Consider the following 22,919-nt stretch of genomic DNA (forward strand, 5'->3'; position numbering starts at 1 on the left):
TTGGTCCTGAAGCTATGATGAGACCTCCAGACTAAAGATATAAATTGTGCGATTCATAGCATATAGGTAGTATTTAACGCCACAGAAATGGATGAGATCACACAGGGTGAGAGCACTACACAAAAGAGGCAGCAGAGTTATTAAACACTGAGAAATCGTGAATATTTAAAGGATGATTAGGAGAAGAGGAGCCAGAAAAATAGACTCTGAAAATATTGCTGGAGAGGTAAGAGGAAACTAGAATAGAGTGGTGTCATATAAGTTATAAGAATAGAATTTCAAGCCCAGTTTCAAAAAAGAGGGGATAGGCCATGGTATTTAATGCTGCTGAGAGTCAAGTAACTGAATACCAGAAAAGTGTCTGATATGGTTTGGCTCTGTGTCCCCACCCAAATCTCATCTTGAATTGTAATCCCCACGTGTTGAGGGAGGGACCTGGTGGGAGGTGATCAGATTGTGGGGACAGTTTTCCCCATGCTGTTCTTGTGGTAGGGAGTTCTCATGATAGTGAGTTCTCGTGAGATCTGATGAGTTAAAAGTGTGGCACTTCCTCCTTCTCTCTCTCTCTCTCTCTGTCTCCTACAGCCTTGTAAGGAAGGTACTTGCTTCTTCTTCACCTTCCGCCATGATTGTAAATTTCCTGAGGCCTCCCAGGCCACGTGGAACTGTGAGTCAATTAAACCTCTTTCCTTTATAAATTACCCTGTCTTGGGAAGTTCTTTATAGCAGTGTAAAAATGGACTAATACAGTGTCCTTTGAATTTAGCATCATGCAGGTGATTGGTGAGCTTGACAAGACTTATTTCAGAGAAGTGTTGATGGCAGAAGTTAGGTTGGTATGGGTTAAAGGGAAAGAGGACTTCCACTTTTAGCAAATCAATAACTAGATATTCCACAGGGCCCAGCTGCTACAGAACAAATAGATTCTCAATATAACATTCTTTGAATGTTTTGTTGGGATTTCAGCAAATAAAGGAAATTTCCAAGCCACCCCTTCATATCTGTTTCTCCAAAACAGGGAGATCTGAGTAGTAAGCAAGTAAGATTCGGAAAATATGCTTTGAGCAAGCCACAAGGTAGAAAAACTCAAGCCAAAACTCTTACAATAAACCAAAGTAGTCCTAGGTTAGGGGGGTTCTCTATTTCTCCAGCAGAAGCATTTAAAAATGCCCTCATTGGGCAAAGAATACCCTATTTAGACTCCTAGGTTTACACAGACTATAACCAAACACATGTGAACACACAATAGGAAATTACAAAAGATGTAAAGAAATAAGCCGTCATGAGTGAGAATCAACAGAATAGGTTTAGATCCCCAATACTTCAGGTTGTGAAATAATTAATAGACGATAAAATAACAATGATAAAAAATGAAAACAGAATCACAAAAAGCATGCCATATGAGATTATTAAAAGGTAAACAGGCATATTAGGAGAAAAAAAGCCAAATAAGACTTTTTAAAAAATCACTGAAATTTAAAACCAATTGATAGCTTAAACCTCAGATCAGACAGAATTATAAGACTATACCAATACTACTTAGGGTTATAGGCAGTGTTGATGACATAAGACATCCCGAGCAGTGTTCATAAGAGAAAGGTGTATTCCTCTCCTATATTAACAGGACAAGCTAGGTAGGTGGGCTCTGTTTTGCCATTCTGTACATGTGACTTCATCTTTGGGTCTACAGCAATTGTCCCAGTCATCTTCAGCCATATGATTCAACGTAGCAGCAAACTAGCAGCAAATTAACTTTGTAGCCCATTAAAAGGGAGAAGCAGAGCATTAAGGGCAAATAACTTCAGATTTCTAGGGAATGAATATTAAGTTGTACATATCACTTCTGCTTATATAAAAGTAACCAAAACCTACCATTATGGCCACATGTAACTGTAGGAGAAATTGGGAAACTTACTCTCTATCTGGGTGGCCATTTTCAGCTAAAACCTGGTGGTAGGCTAAAATGAAGATGGGGAATATTGATCTTGGGATATAACAGCAATTTCCAAAGCAAAATAGAATGATATGGAGATAGAAACTGGGACAGAGAGGTTACATGATATGAGTAGTGTGAGAAGATCTAAGATCTAATATAGGCCGATCAAAGTGACAGGAATGATTTTTAAAAAGTGGAAGAAAGGAAATATTGGGGAAAAATGGCTGGAAATTTTTCAGAATGAAGAAAAACACATATCCACACATAAATGAAACACAACATAAAACAAGCAAGAAAAACAGAAATTTACAATTAGATATTCTGAAGTGACTATAGATACTGAAATCGGGACCACCTTAAAATAAACAGAAAGAAGAAATCACTCTACAAAAGAACCACAAGTAGACGAATAGCTTTCTTATCAACAATGGAAACCAGAAAAGAGTTAATATCTTTAACATGTTAACCTGAAATCAGGAACACAGCAAAACTACCTTCCAACAACATCAACAAGGAACGATCTTAGTAAATAAAAGCTGAGTTTACCACCAAGAGACCTTCTCCAAGGGAATTTGAGGTACAATCATGGGAAACAAAATTGTTAAACCAAAACACTGGATAATAACTTGAGAGTTTATAGATTAGAGATCAGGGTTAAAGTTTCCTAAGGTCCACAGTATCATTAAGAAGGAGGGTTAAGATACTAATATTAGATATTTTTAAGTTAAATATTGTAAGTTTTGAGAGTAAAAGCATGGGTATAGAATTAACATCCTAACTGGTAGAGGGGAAAATATCATGAAATAAGAAGACAAACAAATATTTAGTCAATTAAAGAACTGAGAAGTGAAACATACAGAAATCAAAGGAAGTGGAGAGTACAAAATAGGATAGCAGGAAAAAGTCCAATCATACAGTGTTAATATATGACAATGATAATAGAAAAAAATAGACTTTAAAGCAGAAAAGCAGTCACTACAAACAAAAGGTTCAATTCATTAAGATGATATAACGATTCTATATTTGTTTGCATGTCATAAAATTGCTCAAAATACGTAAGATGATAATTGATAAAATTTCCTGAAACAATGTTACAATGGGAGATTTCAATAGTGCTCCCTCATTTGATAGGACATAGGGAAAAAACACAAAATAAATATCTCCAGATTTTATAAAGAAGTTATCAAATATTCTATTTTTATAGTCTTCCTCTCACTTTTTTCTCTCTCAGTGTATGCGTAGATTTCTAATCTTTTCAAGTCCTTAAGAGAAAGTATATAAAGCTCTAATGCTGGTTTCATTTATTCAAACACTACAAGTATCTACCATATGCTGGACACTGTGCTAGGCTTCTGGAAATAAAATAAATAACAGATACGGCTTCCACTTTCATGTTGCTTTTGTTTATACCCTTGGGCATTTTACTTAATCTTTTAGCGTATATTCATAAGAATACAGTTTTGGTGTGAAGATTAAATAAGATTATGTATGTAATGAACATATGGAGACTAAAATAACAGAATAATAATTGGTAAGTATCAAATAGATTTTAAAATGTTATTTCTTAAGTCTATTGTCAATCTTTACAACTTTATTGTAAATCATAGTGTGAGATACAGCTGCAAATATAGGGAAGTAAGTTCACAAACTGTTATTTTCTAAAGCTAAAGCTAACATTAGGCCTTGCTATGGTAGAACTCTTCACTGGGTTGTTTCTTAAAAAAAAATTCATGCAACTGACAGGAGGAATTGTCTTTATTCTTGCATTAATGATAAATGTAATCTACAAGATGGCCTTCATGGATTAGAAAAAGGAATCAGACCACAAGGAAAAAGAAATTGCTGGTTTTCACTCAAGATTTATCTAGAAAAGTGTACTGACTACTGGAATAATAGTTTACCCCTGGGTTGTACCACAGAATGAGAAACTCTACAAGATTATACAACTCTTTTTCTACAAGATTACACTACTCATATTGTTTTTATTCCATTCCGGAATTAGAAATTAACTTTCTAAATATCATTTTTTTCCTCCAAAAAAATCCTCTTACCAGCTAACCTGGATATGGACAAAAATATCTTGATTGCTGTAAAGGTCTATCTCCCTAGTAAAAATGAATAAATTGCCCTTGAGTTTGGTTATTGGAAATCACTATCAGCTGTGGAACACCCAGGTAAACTAACACAACTAGGTTCCTACACACAAAACAAATATTCTAAACTGTTTCCACAGGGCAGCCACCAAGGGAAAAATAAGGAAATTTAACTATTTTATTCTAAACACTTCATTTACATATAAGGCAACTGTGGCCCCAAGGTTGTGATTTATTAAAGTAGTTAACGGCAGAAGCTGCACTAAAACCTGGATCTTCTACTTAAAATGTTGTTTTGGCCAGGCACGGTGGCTCACGCCTGTAATCCCAGCACTTTGGGAGGCCAAGGCGGACGGATCACAAGGTCAGGTGTTTGAGACCAGCCTGGCCAGCATGGTGAAACCCCGTCTCTACTAAAAATACAAAAAATTAGCCGGGCATGGTGGCCTGCGCCTGTAATCCCAGCTACTTGGGAGGCTGAGTCAGAATTGCTTGAACCTGGGAGGCAGAGGTTGCATTGAGCAGTGATCACACCACTGCACTCCAGTCTGGGTGACAGAGCGAGACTCCATCTCAAAAAAAAAAAAAAGTTTGATTCTTTTATCATCAAGCATTAATTTAATATCCAAAGGCATATATTTGTATTTACTGTGCTTTAAACATTTGTCTGTGCGTCAATGCTTTAAAGGGACATACTATGTGGTGATTCATTTTCAAAGTAAGAATTTGCAGAAAATGAGAAACAAACTTTCTGAACAATACAATTTTAATGCATACTAAGGCTGGTTAACTGGTTAGAATACTAGGTTAACAACGCCAAACTCCAGATAGGCCAATAGCTTTTCAAACCAATATTCCTGACGCTGCCAGGAATAAAGAAAACTCTTCACTACTGAGGGAGGGAAAGAAAACCTAGAAAAATAAACCATACTAAAAGAAAAAGGGTATTTTGTTTGTCACTTTAAAGCTGCTTTTTCTTTAAACGGTACACATATTTTCAACATTCTTACAAATGGGCCTTCTATTAAAAAGCAAACTATTGCTAATTCCATGGCTTTAAATGGAGTACTTCCAATCACTTCCTCTATCCAGAAAATCCGTGACACTACATGCCAGCTACTTTGCATATTTATAACTGTTTAATAAACTATTCAAAATTAGCATCTAAAATAATTATACTTTGGACACACGAAGGCATATATTTGGTGAGAACATTGTAATTTTCATTTTGTAAACTATATATTCTATATTCAAGTAATAACACAGCATTGCCTATACAGAACTGAGGCCTGCGCTGAGACCCAAAACTTGTCTTTTCCTAAATGCACCACTACGAAGAGCTAATAAGAGGTCTGTCCAGATGCTAAGACCAGGTACTTCAAAATCTCCATCCTGCGCTTTACAGGTCTCCAGGGCAGTTAGAACTTTATCTTTCAGAGGTGGAGGGGCCTGACAGAGGCTTTGGAACCTATTGTGCAACTCCTCCCAGGGCACATCTTGGGACTCAGTTCCAACCCAAATGCCTTTCTGAAGGTCATAGTGCAAACGTTGACCCCAGTCTGTTAGCAGACCCAGATAGAGAGGAGACAGCGCTGGGTGGCGGCTAGTCACTAAAGTCAAAAGCCCGGCTGGGAGGGCGCGACAAAAGGCAGCAAAGACTTCCGAATTCCCCAGAAGCCAGTGGACTAACACTTGGCTCCCCTCTCCAGGTGATTTGTGGATGCTGGTTTCCAACTCTTCTTGGGGCCGAGGAGACAAAGGCGGCTGCAACAGCGCCACCGCTATCACCTTCAGGAAGTTGTTCTGAGGCAAGCGCTCCCACAGGCTGCTGAGAAACCTGGCGGGACGCTCCGCTTCGGCCTTCCCCACCTCCTGCAGACGCTCCAGCAGCAGCTCCGCCTGGGTCTTCATCAGAGAGTCCTCCTGGAGATTTGGGTTCTCTCTATAGCCATTGAAGCGCAGCATGTGCACCGCGGACCGCCGGCGGGCAAGGCGGGCCAGGCTCTCTTGGAGTGTCTCCTCATCGGCGTCCCGGACGCCCGGGCCCGGAAAGAGTTGCTGCACCAGGTGGTAACGAGCTGCATCCCCGAGGGCCCGGTTCTCCAGCAGGCGCAGAGAGAGCAGGACGTCACAGTGACCGAGGGCCTGGAAGTTCGCTAATCCCGGAACTGGACCCCGCCCAAAGCCGCCCTCTTGCCTCCACTGGTTGTGCAGCCGCCGCTCCAGAGCCGTGCGAATGGGGCCATGCCGACCAAAGCGCCGATGGACGTGGCGCAGGTAGCGCGCCCACTGCAAGGCCCGGCGCACGGTGGCGGGGTCCCAGGCGCTGACGTGGGTTGTGCTTGAGACCGCCAGAAGCTCGGAAAAGCGATCCAGGTGCTGCAGAAGGGATTCCATGAGGTGCGCGAAGGCCCTATTTCCGCTTTCACCTTGGAGACGGCGACTCTCTGCGTACTGATTGGGACATCCGTGAAATGATACGCCTCTCTGCAATGCTATTGGTCGAAATGCATGTCAATCTCCCAGCGTCTTTCTCCGTGTTCCTTGACTCTGGGCAACTTAAAAGCCCCAATACTTTTACTTTCGCCACACAAAGAGGTTCTTCTTACTGGAGGGAGAGCAGATGTAGGGCATCCTACCGAGAATTTCCGGAACCACATGCGAGATGATGCCAGTCATGAACGTCTCCGCGCCTCCTTTCGCTTTGGAAATATCCTTAAGTAGAAATTTTCTGAGCTTTGCCTAAAACTAGAATCTGTGTTGAGGTTTTTCAAAATTAAGTAACGCCAGAGACATACTGTGACGTGAGGAAACGCTCTTAAATGAAATTTTAAGATCTATTTGAGAAACATGTACTAAAAATGTACTGACCTCCTATTAATGCCAGGCACTATGCTGAATTCTGGGCCTTCACATTGTCCTTCCATCATTAGAACTGAAGCCCAGATTATTTTAAACAAAAAATAAACTTCAATAATTTATTACAATTTGCAAAGGAACAAAATTTTACTTCACAATTGTACATTTCGTTTTCGTAATTTTTAGGACAAAATAGCTTAATTGACTCTTCTGTCATACAAATAATCAGCTGAAGGAAATGGCATTTAAGAGCATCGAACAATAATAAATATTTGATTAAATAAAAACCGTGAGAAGAGAGTAGGGAGAAGGTCCTATGTCGCTCATTGATGCACTTAACAAACATTTGTCAACTCCTAGGAGTTGCATTCTGTACAAAATGCACAACAATTCTTACTAAAGTTCATAATATAGTAATTCATTTGAGCTGAATTACCTTCCAGTCCTAAAGACACAGCCAAAACTATTCGAAAAGTGGGGGGAAGGTGTTTTGTTTTGTACTTTAACAAAAAGGGGAAGAGAAACAAATTTAAAAGAGGGGAAGAGTCATTGTTCATTTATTAAAATAAGCATTCCTACACCTTTTAGAAAGTAAAGCAGTCATGTGCATGCTGTTAATTCAGATTTATGCATTTATTTATTTATTTTGAAACGGAGTCTCATTCTGTCGCCCAGGTGCGGCCAATTTTTGTATTTTTAGTAGAGATGGGATTTCACCTTATTGGCCAGGCTGGTCTCGAACTTGTGACCTCAAGTGATCCTCCTGCCTCGGCCTCCCAAAGTGCTGGGATTAGAGGCGTGTGCCACCGCGCCCGGCTATTATTTGATTTTTATTAGTTATCTCAAACTCTTATTTGGTCCTGAAATCGTTATTTTATTTTAAGGATGCTATGAATCTTAAAATTCTTTTTCTTGGCTACTAGAAACTTAGAACCAAGTGTGCAGCCTGCCTTTAGCAAATGTACAGGCATCACTAATTCATTTATTTATTCTTATATTTAACACCTATTATGATACATATTATGAGGTGCTACAGATTTAGTAGTAAAATAAATGCAGTCCTAGCATGAGTGGAGAAGTTCATCTTGTACCATTTAAGAGAGACATTAAATGAATAACCTCAAATGTGATAGTAGGATGAAATTGAGTGGGGTCACCAAGTCTTAGGTGATAGGAAGGTCTCTTTAATTACTGACTTTTCAGGCCGGAGGCAGTGGCTTGTGCCTGTAATCCCAGCACTTTGTGGGGCTGAGGCCAGGCGGATGGAACACCTGGGGTCAGGAGTTCCAGACCAGCCTGGCCAATATGGCAGAACTCTGTCTCTACTAAACAACAACAACAAAAAATTAGCTGGGCATGGCGGGGCACACCTGTGATCCTAGCTAATCGGGAGGTTAAGGCAGGAGAATAGCTTGAACCCGGGAGGTGAAGGTTACGGTGAGCTGAGATCGGGCCACTGCACTCCTGCCTGGGTGACACAGCAAGACTCCATCTCAAAAAAAAAAAAAAAAAAAAAGGAAAATGGAAAAAAAAAAGGAAAAGAAACCAACTTTTCAGTTGAAAGTTCAAAGCTGAGTGTTCAGAGGAGCCTTCAAGGCTACAGGAATCCTTAATTTTTTTGCAGGTATCTGAGTTGAAAGAACCAGGCCTATTTAAGGAGGTGGAAAAAATCCAAAAAAGCTTTGATTCAGAATGGGGATGACAGTGTATGGCAAGAATTATGCAGATTAACTTTAGCTTCATACCTTTCTACTTACCTGTTTAAATCTTGATTTTAAATTCTTCCTTGAGCATAGTAATGTATAAACTCCTACATATTTCAGATTAGTCTATTTTCATTAAATAAAATGTCTATGAAGTTTCCCCCTCTAAAGAAAGAAAAGCCTAGCATTTCAACCTATATTCTTGAGGCAGGATGGGGAGGGATACAAAAACTTAATTATAATACAAAGCAGATTTTATATATTTTGAAAATTTTAAGAATTTTTCTATGAGAGACTAGATATAAACTGACAGGAGAGTTCTGGGAAGACTACAGAGGACTGATACTTGATTTAGGCCTCAAAGTGTTTGAACAATCATGGGACAGAAGAAAATCCAAGTGAGAGAAATAATATAAGGTAAAATATATGCGAACACAAATGTGTGTACTGTGTGCCATGAATACCAGGAACAATCTCCCTCCTCTTGGTTTTGATCCCCAAATTCCTGGGATACAGTAAATTGGGAAAGAAAAAGGCCAAATTTCAGCAGATTTTATTTTTATTTATTTATTTTGATTTTTTTCTCTTCTTTGGTGAAGTTTTCAAATATTGTAGCTCATAAAACTTTCTTGTCGTCTTTTCATTGCTTTAACAGAATTCTTTTTTTTTTTTTTTTTAATTTCAATAGCTTTAAGGGTACAAGTGGATTTTGGTTACTTGGATGAATTTCAGTGTGGTGAAGCCTGAGATTTTAGTTCACCCTTTAACTGAGTAGTGTACGTTGTACCCAACATGTAGATTTTTATCCCTCACCCCATCCCACCTCCCCTGCTTCCAAGTTTCCAGTGTCCATTGTACCACTCTGTCTGCCTTTGCATACCCATAGCTTAGCTCCCACTTCCAAGTGAGAACATGCAGTGTTAGGTTTTCCATTCCTGAGTTACTTCACTTAGAATAATGGCCTCCAGTTCCACCCAAGTGGCTGCAAAATATATTATTTCATTCTTTTTATGGCTGAGTAGTATTCCATGGTGTGTGTGTGTGTGTATGTATGTATGCGTGTGTATATGTATGTATGTATATATATATGTATGTGTATGTGTGTGTATATATATATATATATATAACTTTTTTATCCACTTTTCAATTGATGGGCCCTTATGTTGGTTCCGTATCTTTGCAATTGTGAATTGTGCTGTGATAAACATATACGTGCAAGTGTCTTTCTGATATAATGACTTCTTTTCTTTGGGGTAGATACTCAGTAGTGGGATTGCTGGATCAAATGTAGCTCTACATTTAGTTCTTTGAGACGTCTCCATACTGTTTTCCATAGAGGTTATACTGGTTTGCATTCCCACCAACAGCGTATAAGCATTGCCTTTTCACCACATCCATGCCAGCATCTATTGTTTTTTGACTTTTTAATAATGACCATTCTGGCCGGGGTAAGGTAGTATCCTTTTCCATAGAGGTTGTACTGGTTTGGATTCCCACCAACAGTTTATAAGCATTCCCTTTTCACTACATCCATGCCAGCATCTATTGTTCTTCGACTTTTTAATAATGACCATTCTGGCTGGGGTAAGGTGGTATCCCATTGTGGTTTTAATTTGCATTTCCCTGATAATTAGTGATGTTGAGTATTTTTTCATACATTTGTTGGCCATTTCTGTATCTTCTCTTGAGAAATGTGTGTTCATGTCATTTGCTCACTTCTTAATGGGATTATTGGTTTTTTTTTCTTGCTGGTTTCTGTGAGTTCCTTATAGATTCTAGATATTTGTCCTTTATCTGATGTATATTTTGCAAATATTTTCTCCCATTCTGTGAGTTGTCTGTTTGCTCTGATGAATGTTTCATTTGCTCTGCAGAAGCTTTTCAGTTTAATTAAATCTCACTTATTTATTTTTGTTTTTGTTGCATTTGCTTTTGGGGTCTTAGTCATGAATCTTTGCCTCGGTCAATGTCCAGAAGAGTTTTTCCTAAGTTTTCGTCTAGAATTTTTATGGTTTCAGGTCTTAAATTTATGTCTTTAATACATCTTGAGTTGATTTTTCTTAAATGATGAGAGATAGGGATCCAGTTTCATTCTTCTACATAGGGCTATCCAGTTTTCCTCATACGATTTTTTTTTTATTATACTGTAAGCTCTAGGGTACATGTGCACAACGTGCAGGTTTGTTACCTATGTATACATGTGCCATGTTGGTGTGCTGCACCCATTAACTCATCATTTACATTAGGTATATCTCCTAATGCTTTCCCTTGACCCTTCCCCCACCCCACAGGCCCTGGTGTGTGATGTTCCCCTTCCTGTGTCCAAGTGTTCTCATTGTTCAGTTCCCACCTATGAGTGAGAACATGCGATATTTGGTTTTTTTGTTCTTGCGCTAGTTTGCTGAGAATGATGGTTTCCAGCTTCATCCATGTCCCTACAAATACCATTCGGGACATAGGCATGGGCAAGAACTTCATGTCTAAAACACCAAAAACAATGGCAACAAAAGCCAAAATTGACAAATGGGATCTACTTAAACTAAGGAGCTTCTGCACAGCAAAAGAAACTACCATCCAGAGTGAACAGGCAACCTGTAGAAGGGGAGAAAATTTTTGCAGTCTACTTATCTGACAAAGGGCTAATATCCAGAATCTACAAAGAACTCCCCACACCATTAAATAAGGTGTCCTTTTCCCAATTTATGTTTGTGTAGGCTTTGTCAAAGATCAGTTGATTATAAGTATTTGGCTTTATTTCTGAATTCTCTATTCTCTTCCATTGGTCTGTATATCTACTTTTATACCAGTGTCATGCTGCTTTGCTTACTATAACCTTGTAGAATTTGATGTTGAGTAATGTGATGCCTCTAGATTTGTTCTTTTTGCTTAGGATTGCTTTGGCTGTTTTTTGGTTCCATATGAATTTTATGATTGCTTGTTCTAATTCTGTGAAAGATAATGTTAGTATTTTAATAGGAATTGCATTGAATCTGTGTATTGCTTTGGGCAGTATGGTCATTATCATAATATTGATTCTTCCAGGCCATGAGCATGAGGTGTATTTCCATTTGTTTGTGTCATCTATGATATCTTTCAGCAGTGTTTTGTAGTTCTCCTTGTAGAGATCTTTCCTCTTCTTTGTTAAGTAAATTCCTAGGTGATTTATTTTTCTGCAGCTACTGTAAAAGGGATTGAGTTCTTGATTTTATTCTCAGCTTGGACACTATTGGTGTAAAGCAGTGTACATTGTGTTTGTAACCTGAGACTTTACTAAATTCATTTATCAAATCTAGGAGTCTTTTGGAGAAGTCTTTGGGGTTTCCTAGGTATATTATCACATCATCAGCAAACAGAGATAGTTTGACTCCTTTTTTTCCAATTTGGGTACCTTTATTTATTTATTATTTCTCTTGCTTGAGTGCTCTGGCTAGGACTTCCGATGCTGTGTTGAATAGAAGTGATGAAAGTGGACATCTTTGTCTCGTTCCAATTCTTAGGGGGAATGCTTCAACATGAATGTTGGCTGTGGGTTTGTTATATATGGCTTTTATTATTTTGAGGTATGTTTCCTCTGTGCTTAGTTTGTTGAGGTTTATGTCATAAAGGGATGCTGGATTTTATTGATTGATTTATCTGCATCTATTGAGATAATCATATGGCTATTGCTTTAATTCTGTTTGTGTGATGAACCACATTTTTTGACTTGCATATGTTGAGCCATTGATTCATCCCTGGGATGAATACCACTTGATCATGATGAATTATCTTTTTGATGTGCTGTTGGATTCAGTTTGCTAGTATTTTGCTGAATATTTTTTTATCTATGTTCATCAGAGATATTGGTCTGTAATTTTCCTTTTTATTATGTCTTTTCCTGGCTTTGGTTTCAGGGTGATACTGTCTTCATATGATATAGGGAGGATTCCCTCTTTCTCAGTCTTTTGCAATAGTTCCAGTAGGATTGTTACCAGTTCTTTGAATGTCTTGTAAAATTTGGCTGTGAATCCATCTGGCCCTGGACTTTTTTTTTTTTTTTTTTGACAAATTTTGTATTACTGATTCAATCTCACTGCTTATGATTGGCTTATTCAGGATTTTTATGTCTTCATGATTCAATCTAGGAGGGTTGTGTGTTTCCAGAAATGTATTCATTTCTCTAGATTTTCTAGTTTGTTTGCAAAGAGGTGTTCTTGGTAGTCTTGAAGGATATTTTTTATTTCTTTGGGGTTGGTTGTAACATCTCCATTTTCATTTCTAATTTAGCTTATTTGGATCTTCTCTCTTCTTTTCTTGGTTAAACTAGCTAATAGTCAGACAGTGACATATTCCCTTAGCATTTGCTTGTCTGAGAAACAGTTTATTTTTCCTTCATTTATGAAACTTAGCTTTACTGGATACAAAATTGTTGGCTGATAGTTATTCTGTTTAAGGAGGCTAAAATAGGACCATAGCCCTTTCTGGCTTATAAGGCTTCTGCTGAGAAGTCTGCTGTTAGTCTAAAAGGTTTTACCTTGTAGGTTACCTGATGCTTTTTTCACACTGCTCTTGGAATTCTTTTCTTCACATTGATTTTAGATAGCCTGATGACTTTAGCTCTTGGTGTTGGCCTTTTTGCAATGCATTTCCCAGGAGTTGTTTGAGGTTTTTGTATTTGAATATCTAAATTGCTGGCAAAGCCAGGGAAGTTTTCCTTAATTATTCCCTCAAATAAATAAGTTTTCAAAACTTTTTGCTTTTTCTTCCCACTCAGGAGCATCAATAATTCTTAAGTTGGCCCTTTTACATAATCCCATGTTTCTTAGAGATTTTATTCATTTCTTTTCATTTTTTTTTGTTTTTGTGTGATTGGGTTAATTCAAAAACCTTATTTTCAAGTTCTGGAATTCTTTATTCTACATGGTCTAGTCTAATGTTAAAACTTTTCCCTGCATTTCGTAATTCCCTAAATGTGTCTCTTGTTTCCAGAGTTCTGATTTTTTTTTTCTTTAAAATATCAATCTGTTTAGGAAATCTTTCATTCATAACCTGATTTTCTTTTAAATTTTATTGTGTTGTTTTCACCTTTTTCTTGTATTTCCTTGAGGAACTTAATAATCAACCTCTTGAACTCTTTATCTGGTATTTTAAAGATTTCATCTTAATTTGGATCCATCGCTGGAGAGTCAGTGGAATCTTTGTGGTGTTATAGAATCATGTTTTTACATATTGCTAGAGTTATTTTTCTGATTTCTTCTCATTTGGGTAGACCATTTCTTCTAATTACTTCTTGAATTTATTTTTTATTCAAATGTGGTTTTTCAATTTCTGTTTTTCCCTCTTGAGGATATGACTGTAATGTTTATAGTTTATTTTAGCCTATTTCAGCTCTTGGTGTTTTCAGTGATGAAGAATCTGTATGAAAAATCTGTATGAACTCCTTGGTGTGATGGCCTTCTCAGATGCTGGTTATAGTAGCAATGTGCTCAGTGTGTGAGCAGGTTTACTGTCTCCTATGGGGCCAGAATGACAAAGATGTCACGAAGCTTATTTTGTTCCCCAGTGGTGTACATTAATTCATTAATTTATTTATTTTCCCAGTATTTTATTCACTGGGTTGAACAGTTCAGGCTTCAGGCCAGTAGGAGGTGTTCATGGGTAAAAACAGGCTGCAGCTAAAGCAGGTGTGTAATGCAATATCCAGTGATGGGCAGAGGTCCTAACCTTGACAGAGGCAGCTGGAGAAGCTTTCAGTGAAATGCACTAAGGTCTTTTCAGGGTGAAGGGAGGAGCCACTGTAGTTCCCCAACCAGGCCAGCAGGAAAGTGATCCAACTCCCAGTCACACTCCTGACCCAGTGTTTTAGCTATTCAGATGAGACAGGCATCCCTTTTCTTCTGTAGGAATGGTGATGTTACATGTAGAAAAGGACTATGACTCTATCCCTCATGTAAGTCTGCACCTGGAGGGCACTCCTCCTGTGGGGATGGAGTCACCCGAAAGTGTTCCAGGAAGCCTCTCTACATGTGTACCCATGCCAAGCTCTTGTGGGAGAAGCCACAGCTATGTTTGCAGTGATGGGCAAGAGGAAGTGTATTAGCCTGTTTTCAAACTGCTGAGGAAGACATACCCAAGACTGGGGAATTTATAAAGAAAAGAGGTTTAGTTGATTCACAGTTCCACGTGGCTGGGGAGGCCTCACATTCATGGCGGAAGATGAAGGAAGAGCAAAGGGATGTCTTACACAGTGGCCAGCAAAGAGAGAATGAGAGCCAAGTGAAAGGGGTTTCCCCTTATAAAACCATCAGATCTTGTGATACTTAGTCACTACCATGAGAACAGGATGGGGGAAACTGCTCCCATGATTCAGTTGTCTCCCACTGGGTTCCTCCCACAACATGTGGGAATTATGGGAGCTACAATTCAAGATAAGATTTGGGTGGGGACACAACCAAAACATATCAGGAAGAAAAAGTCTTCTTCCCCAGGATCCTTCATGAGCACCAGGGCTACCTGACAGTTGGAGTAGAGGTACAAACTTTCTCCACTGAGCCCCACACTGCACCTGTGCCTTTGCTGAAATAAACTCCCCACAAATAGACAGTTTTGGGACTCAAGGCCTGCAGTCTGGATTCTTTGGTCTCACAGGGTGCTCCCTTGATGTGGTATATTCCCACTTCCACTAGGAGGAGGGATCCCTGAGGGCCAAACTACTGTGAATCCTGCTGCTGCTCTTCTGATTCTAGCCACCCAGTGGGGCTGCCATTCTCCAGGATGGTGCTGGGGAATGTCTGGAAGGGATCTAGTGATAGGACCTGTTCTCTAATCTCCCAGTAGTGGGTAACAGCAGAAGTTCTGATGGGGGTGGCAAGGGAGTGATGTAGACTCTGTGAGATTTTCTTGGTTGTGAGATTTTCTTGGTTATAAATAGGCTTAATGTGTTGCTATTCTTAAATGCCAGCTGTAGTAGTAATATGCTGGTCATGTGAATAGACTCAAGACCTCCTGGTTAGCCAGAGTGATGCCCACAATGGTGCTAACTGAGGTCATCCAAAAGTTTTCTCCTTCAGGGCAGCTGTGTTTTTGTGCCAACAGATGCTGTAATGGACTGTGTCAGTTGGCCTCCAGCCAGGAGGCGGTGCTTGCAAAAGAGTGTCAGCTGCAGTGATAGTGATGGGATTTGTGCTCCTCTTACGTAACCCAGGGTAGGTACTCTGGTGTCTCAGGCAATGGGCAGGGTCATAGGACTCCCCAAAGTCCCTGCCCTTTGTGTTAAGATACTAGGGTAGATGGAGGTGCAAAGCCAGGTGGTGGCTGGATCAATCAAGTCCCACACTATGGCCTCCCACATGCCAGCATAAGCAGCAGCTCTAGTGGAGATCAAAGGGCAGTTCTGTGGCTTCTGAGGGAACATTCCAGGGAGGAGCACAGCTGCCTTTGTTGTGCAGAAGAATCCATATGGTGAGCAGGGGGTAGTACATAGCAGTAGGCCTCACCTGGCCCCTACACACTTGTTAAGGCACATCTCACACCTGCAGTGTTCCACTTGTAGCAGCTAAGTGGGTTCCAAATAGCCTGTGCTCAGCACTCAAAACTGCCCCAGGTCATAAGCCTTCCCTACCAAGACAGGAACGGTGGCTTTCAGGCCACACCCCTCCCTGTCGGCCTGCAGACCTGGAGTGCCCAGGTCCTGCACCTGTGGCTTATAGTACTTCCCACTTGTCTCAGTTCTCACCAAAGTGGTTCATCCCTGTTCAAGATTATATTGTGAATCTCCACTGGGAGCTTCTTTCAACCTGTGACTGCTGCCTAAGTTAACTGGCTGACTTCTGTGAGGTCCCCTGTGAGGTAGGATTTGGAATGGCTTTCCTCTGTCCCCGGTGGAGTCTGGGAGTGCATGCAAAGCATGTGCTGATGCTGCTCCTTCTCATATACTCTTTACCACTCACTAAATCAGCTCCAGTGCTAGATAGGGTTAATACCTTCCTCCATGGCCTGGGGCAGGTTCCCCAATGGGTGTATATATCATGGAGGCAGTCTCTCACCACTCACACTCTGGGGACTCACAGTTTTCTGCCTGGCTTATGGATATACCATGGAGGCAATCTCTCCCCACTCACACTCTGGGGACTCAGTTTTCCACCTGGCTTAGGGTGTAGGTTGCTGCCCACTGCTTCTTTCAAAGGGTGCTATGTTTTTGTTTGTTTGTTTTTTGTTTTTTTCAGTTTTCCTGTTAAATTCCTGTGTTGCTTCTTGGAGAAAAGTTCACAGCATGAATCTCTACACAGTATTTTGTCTTTCTAAGTGGGAGAGACATGCTAACAATGCCTCCAATCCACCATTCTGCAAAAACAGGAGGTTGTATTAAATTAAGATGTCATTCAAACCATGGGAGTTAGGCGACACAAACAACTAAGGACCAGGAAAAGACGCTTTCACAAACAACCTACCTCACGGGCCCTGGTAAGGATTAAATGGGGTAACAAATATAAAATGCCACAAATATAAAATTGTGGCTGTCTTTTAATATGAATTCTACCACTTTCCCTCCCACATTGCATAACAGCCATGCAATTTGGGATACTGATCACAGCTCAGCTCAACTGATGGATTTGATCATTTTGAGCCAATCATGTTAATTCAATTCCCTTCTAATTCAGTAATTAATTTAGGAACCCAGCCTTAAGCTTATCAATGTATAACATTCTCTAATGACAGAAATTTGTTCAGAAATATCTATATGAATTAATTTTAATCAATTAGGCCTAGAGGATCTAGTGAAAACTTTTATTACTTTCTTACTTCAGTGTCAATAGATGAACATTAATTAATTTTAAGTTAGCCATAAGAGAACGTTAGAGTGTACAGGCTTAATATCAAACATACTACTTTCTCTGTTCCTTTTTATATAAAGATATAGGTATATATATGTCTAGTAAGTATATACAAATATATAACATTATTTTAAATAAAAATTTATATTACCTATTTATATTATTTAAATATAATATAAAATATTTATATTAATAATATAAATAATAATAAATTGTTACTATTAATGATATTTATATCGATAATACATTTAACTATAATATAAATATTTATATTATTATGTATTATATATTCTGGTTATCTATTATAATTGATATAATATTATATTACATTATATTAATATAATAAGTAATATATTACATTAATATAATAAGTAATATTATATTACATTATATTAATATAATATTACTTATATTAATATTATCTTACTTATATTAATATAGTAATATAATATTACTTATATTAATATTATATTACTTATTATATTACTTATGTTAATATTATATTAATATATTACTTATTATGTTAATATTATATTAATATAATATTATTTATGTTAATATATTAATATAATATTATTTATGTTAATATATTAATATAATATTATTTATGTTAATATATTAATATAATATTATTTATGTTAATATATTAATATAATATTATTTATGTTAATATATTAATATAATATTATTTATGTTAATATATTAATATAATATTACTGATGTTAATATTATATTAATATAATATTACTTATTATATGACTTATATTAATATTATATTAATATTATATTTCTTATATTAATATTATATTACTTATGTTAATATATTAATATTATATTACTTATGTTAATATTATATTAATATATTACTTAATATATTACTTATTATGTTAATATTATATTAATATAATATTACTTATTATGTTAATATTATACTAATATAGTATTAATTATATTAATAGTATACTAATATGCTATTAATTATATTAATATTATACTTAATATACTATTAATGTTATTAATATTATACTTAATATAATATTAATTTTATTAATAGTATACTTATTATAATATTAATTTTATTAATATTTAATATAAATATTTATATTATATCAATAGTATTAATATAATATAAATATATAATCATGTATTTATAGTAATAATAATTATATTATTTATATTTAAATGTAAATTAATTTATATTTATTTATATATTATATATGTAAACTATATCTTTATGTATAAATTGTATATATTTTATATATATTTGAAGCCCAAAGCTGCCACAGATATCTCCTTCCCCAAACCAAGAAAATCTCAGAATCACAAAGAAAAATTGGATTAAGACAGACCTTAAACAAAACCTGTTTAGAATTATGTAACCTTACATATATTCCCAAACACTTTTTCTTTTTCCAGTTTCAGTTTTACTTTCTGTTGCTTTCATCTAAATGCACCCAACTAATATAAGCCCTTTGGAATACTGTGTGGTGCAAATACTCAGTGAACATTGGCTATTTTTATTAATATTATATAAGCCTCCAAAGTATACATCTTCCCATGTCTTCTCCCTATTCCACCACTTCCAAATATAAAAGGGCAACCACTAACATCTTTACGGGCTGTGGTGGAGGAAATGTTATAAAAGACACAACTTGCTGCTGCAACATGTACTCTTGGTCCTGAGAGGTTCCTAATAAAATCTTGTCCAATGGAATATTAAGACTTGAAAACTTAAGTTGATTTCATTCTCTACATTGGATCTAAGTTTTGTTGTTATTATTACAGTTTTTTTTTTTTTTTTTTTTTTTTGAGACAGACTCTCACTGTGTTGCCCAGGCTGGAGTGCAGTGGCGTGATCTCGGCTCACTGCAGACTTTGTCTCCCAGGTTCAAGCGATTCTCCTGCCTCAGCCTCCGAAGTAGCTAGGATTACAGGCACTTGGCACCACACCCAGCTAATTTTTGTATTTTTAGTGGAGACAGGGTTTTACCATGTTGGCCAGGTTGATCTGGAACTCTTGACCTCAAATGATCCTCCTGCCTCAGCCTCTCAAAGTGCTGGGATTACAGGCATGAGCCACCGCACCCGGCTTGCTACTATTTTAAGATATGCAAGAAATTATAGGACACTATGCAACTGATGGACCAATGAAAACAAGTTATTCTGATGTTTTATTTTTACTCTGAACAATATTATATTCAAGGACATGCACACCAATTACAGCTCTCTGTTTGATGAAATAATATTTCTTTATATGAACAAGTAGAATTGGACTCCACATATTCAGACAAGGCAGTCATAGAGGGTTTTTTTCCTCATCCAGAAATCTACTTATTGGGAAATTTTTTGATCTATTGGCAATCACTCTGAGGGCAAATATTATGGGTAGTGATTATACTGATCCCAACTCCACTCCACTACCTCAGTCAAGTCAGGGATAAGGGTAGGTCTTTTTATATACTTTAGTGGCAACTATAAAGAGCAAGCTGGAACAATTGTTTTATAGAGATGTCTAGTAGAAACTTTGCAAACATGTTTGTCATGTTTGTGGTATTGCAAACTATCTTTCTGGAAAAAAGCGTTCCATATTGCTATAGTTTGAATGTCTTCTCCAAAACTCATGTGAAATTTAATTGCCAATATAATAGTATTGGAAGGGAAGGCTGTTAACAGGTGATTAAGTCACACAGGCTTTGTCCTCATATGATATTGAGTAAATGGTTAGTTAGCCCAGGAGTAGGTTTCAGATAAAAATAAGCATAGATTGATTTCCTCTCTCTCTTGCCGTCTTTCACCACGTGTTGCCTTCTGCCATGTTTTGAAGCAGCAAGAAGGTCCTCACCTTGGACTCCCCAGCCTCCATGAGCCAAATAAATATCCTTTCTTTCTAAATTACCAGTCTGTGGTATTCTGTTATAGCAGCAGAAAATGGACTGAAACATAGATCTTAGTGGTATTTACTTGTAAAATCACGATTTCTTCATTTCATTGGTTTCCCTTACAAAAGGGGAAAATCGTCAAATGAATTGTAATGGATAGAAGACTTTATGCGTGTAAAATCTGATGATTAGGTTTTCAGTCTTGCATCCTATGATATTATAACTGTTCCCTGATCAAACTATAAATGCCATACTAAATCTTAAAAAATATTAAATTTATATTTTAATGGGGAAAACACACTAGGTTTACCTTTCCTACCATTAGAATTATTTTCAGTAGGCCATAATAGACTGTAACTAGATAAAATTTTTTCTGGGTCCTGAGCATTCTACTTAGTGTACAGCAGAAAGGGTTACAAGTGTATGCCTGAGATATCGATCTCCTTTGCCTTTGGGGCATATGAATGAGGTCTGGGAAGTGACTGTCATTACTGAGATGGAAAGAGGTCTGATAATCCATCCTGTGGTCTTCTTTAGATATTCATTACCACCTGGACATCTATACACTAGCTAGAATGGGCATACATTGTAATCCATCATAGACAAAGGGCCCATGAAGTTAGTGGAAGAATTTCAGATGTCCAAGAAGGACATAACAGAACCTAATGAATTCAGAGGAAGGTAGTGGAGGAGGAATTAAAAGATAGAGTTTCCTTGTGGGCACAGATCTAAATGTTGCCCACAAATCTGTTTTCACAAATTTGAGATATGTCTTTTTAGTTGCAGTGGGTGTGGCTTTAAGTGGCCTTAAAGCCAGCAGCAGGAAGACCGTAACATGTAATAATAGATGTAACAATGTATGTATATTCTACAAATTAGAGCTTCATCAACACTTTGAAATTTGTGATATGGAAAATGTTGTTTGAATTTAAAATTTATTTGCATCATCATAGTAATGTTTAACATTTTATTGCCTTAAGGATAGAAAAGAGCTTTTATTTAAATATAATTTCATTTCTTATAAACTTTGAATGGCTTTATTGACATTCACAAAATAACTTTACCTATTTTATCAACATTTCTCCATGAGAGTCAATGGAGATTCTCAAGAATATAAAGAGAACTTGTTTAAAAGTCTTGATCAGGAATTGCAACTGACCATTTCAAACATAAAAGCCAATGTGAAAAAATTACATTCATGAAGCAAGCTTAATTTCTCTCTTAAAGAATGAGAATTTTAAATGTTAGGAATTTTTATATAAATTGAATGTTTAATCACTTGTATTCATATTATCATACAAAGCAACTGCAAAAGAAATTTTTTCACCATGTATGTATATATATACCTTTTAAATGCTCTTTGGTTGACTGCCTATGCTTTTGGTCTGAAAAAGTTTGTGAATTACTGCTCTAACACAGGCATTCTAACACTATTAGCTAAGAAAAGGGGGTAAAAGAAAGGGCATTGTGATTCAAATTAGTGTGTCCTAAATTTGTGTAAATAGGACTGGGAGAAAGTAAGTTAGTTAGTTAATCTCCATTTGTTTTTCCCTCTTAACTTCATCTGTTTCTTCCATTTTTCCCCCTCCTCTGCACAGAGGAGTGAACTGAGCTTTACTGACTGTTTGAGGCCTTGTTCCCTTGCACTCCGGCTTTTTTTTGAATTGACCAAGGGGAGGCATTAGCAAGCAGTGGGAAGGACTGGAGGAGGGAGGTTAAGGATTTTTATTCCCCTGGTCTCTGCTAAGGTTCCAGGATTCTGGTTCTTTATATATATATTTATATATATATATCTTTATATATATTTATATATATATCTTTATATATCTTTATATATATATCTTTATATATATATCTTTATATATCTTTATATATATATCTTTATATATCTTTATATATATATCTTTATATATATTTATATATATATCTTTATATATATTTATATATATATCTTTATATATATCTTTATATATCTTTATATATATCTTTATATATCTTTATATATATTTATATATCTTTATATATATATTTATATATCTTTATATATCTTTATATATATTTATATATTTATATATCTTTATATATCTTTATGTATGTATATATATTTTATTATACTTTAAGTTCTAGGGTACATGTGCACAATGTGCATGTTTGTTACATACATATACATGTGCCATGTTGGTGTGCTGCACCCATTAACTTGTCATTTACATTAGGTACATCTCCTAATGCTATCCCTCCCCCCCCCACACCCCACGACAGGCCCTTCTAGAAGTCCTGTAAGATGTCCCCCAGATTGAGGTAACACATATTATTCCTTGCAACTGTAGGGGCCTCCTGACGTTGCTAATTCCTAGCTGCTGTAACACACCTTTTTGATTCCCTTAACCCTACCCATACTTCTGTAAATATTAGGCTATTAAATTGTCTTCCAAATCCCTGCTGAATGTGCTTTTGATTCCTGCTAGGAGTTTGACTGGCACAGTTGCCTGAAGTATCAGCCATTCTTATAATTAATATAAGTTAGTGAGTCATAATATTATCAATCAGTGTGTTTTCAGAAAATGATGAGCAGTCTAATACAGTGATCCCCAAATACCTGTCATTGCCATATACTGTTGCAGATCTATGACAAAGTC

At 36.9% G+C, this 22,919-nt stretch overlaps 2 protein-coding genes across 4 annotated transcripts in view; one reads left to right on the forward strand and one right to left on the reverse strand.

Moving 5' to 3' along the window:
- Window positions 1-3,673: 3,673 nt before the first annotated feature.
- On the reverse strand, window positions 3,674-8,427 carry FANCF (FA complementation group F). Its single transcript, XM_019020134.4, has one exon. The coding sequence runs from the start codon at window positions 6,424-6,426 to the stop codon at window positions 5,302-5,304; it is 1,125 nt and encodes a 374-aa protein (XP_018875679.4). The 5' UTR covers window positions 6,427-8,427; the 3' UTR covers window positions 3,674-5,301.
- GAS2 (growth arrest specific 2) overlaps window positions 6,563-22,919 on the forward strand; it is a 261,526-nt gene continuing 245,169 nt past the window's right edge. For all 3 annotated transcript variants that reach the window (XR_008669940.2, XR_008669941.2, XM_031016006.3), the window contains exon 1: window positions 6,563-9,008. The gene's annotated coding sequence lies outside the window, so the exon portion shown is untranslated. The remainder of the gene's footprint in view (window positions 9,009-22,919) is intronic.

This window comes from Gorilla gorilla, chromosome 9 (genome assembly GCF_029281585.2).
Source record: "Gorilla gorilla gorilla isolate KB3781 chromosome 9, NHGRI_mGorGor1-v2.1_pri, whole genome shotgun sequence".
Taxonomy (NCBI): Eukaryota; Metazoa; Chordata; class Mammalia; order Primates; family Hominidae; genus Gorilla; species Gorilla gorilla.

Excerpts from the sequence above, each read along its gene's own strand:
- FANCF (XM_019020134.4), bottom strand. The coding sequence starts at position 6,426 with ATGGAATCCCTTCTGCAGCACCTGGATCGCTTTTCCGAGCTTCTGGCG.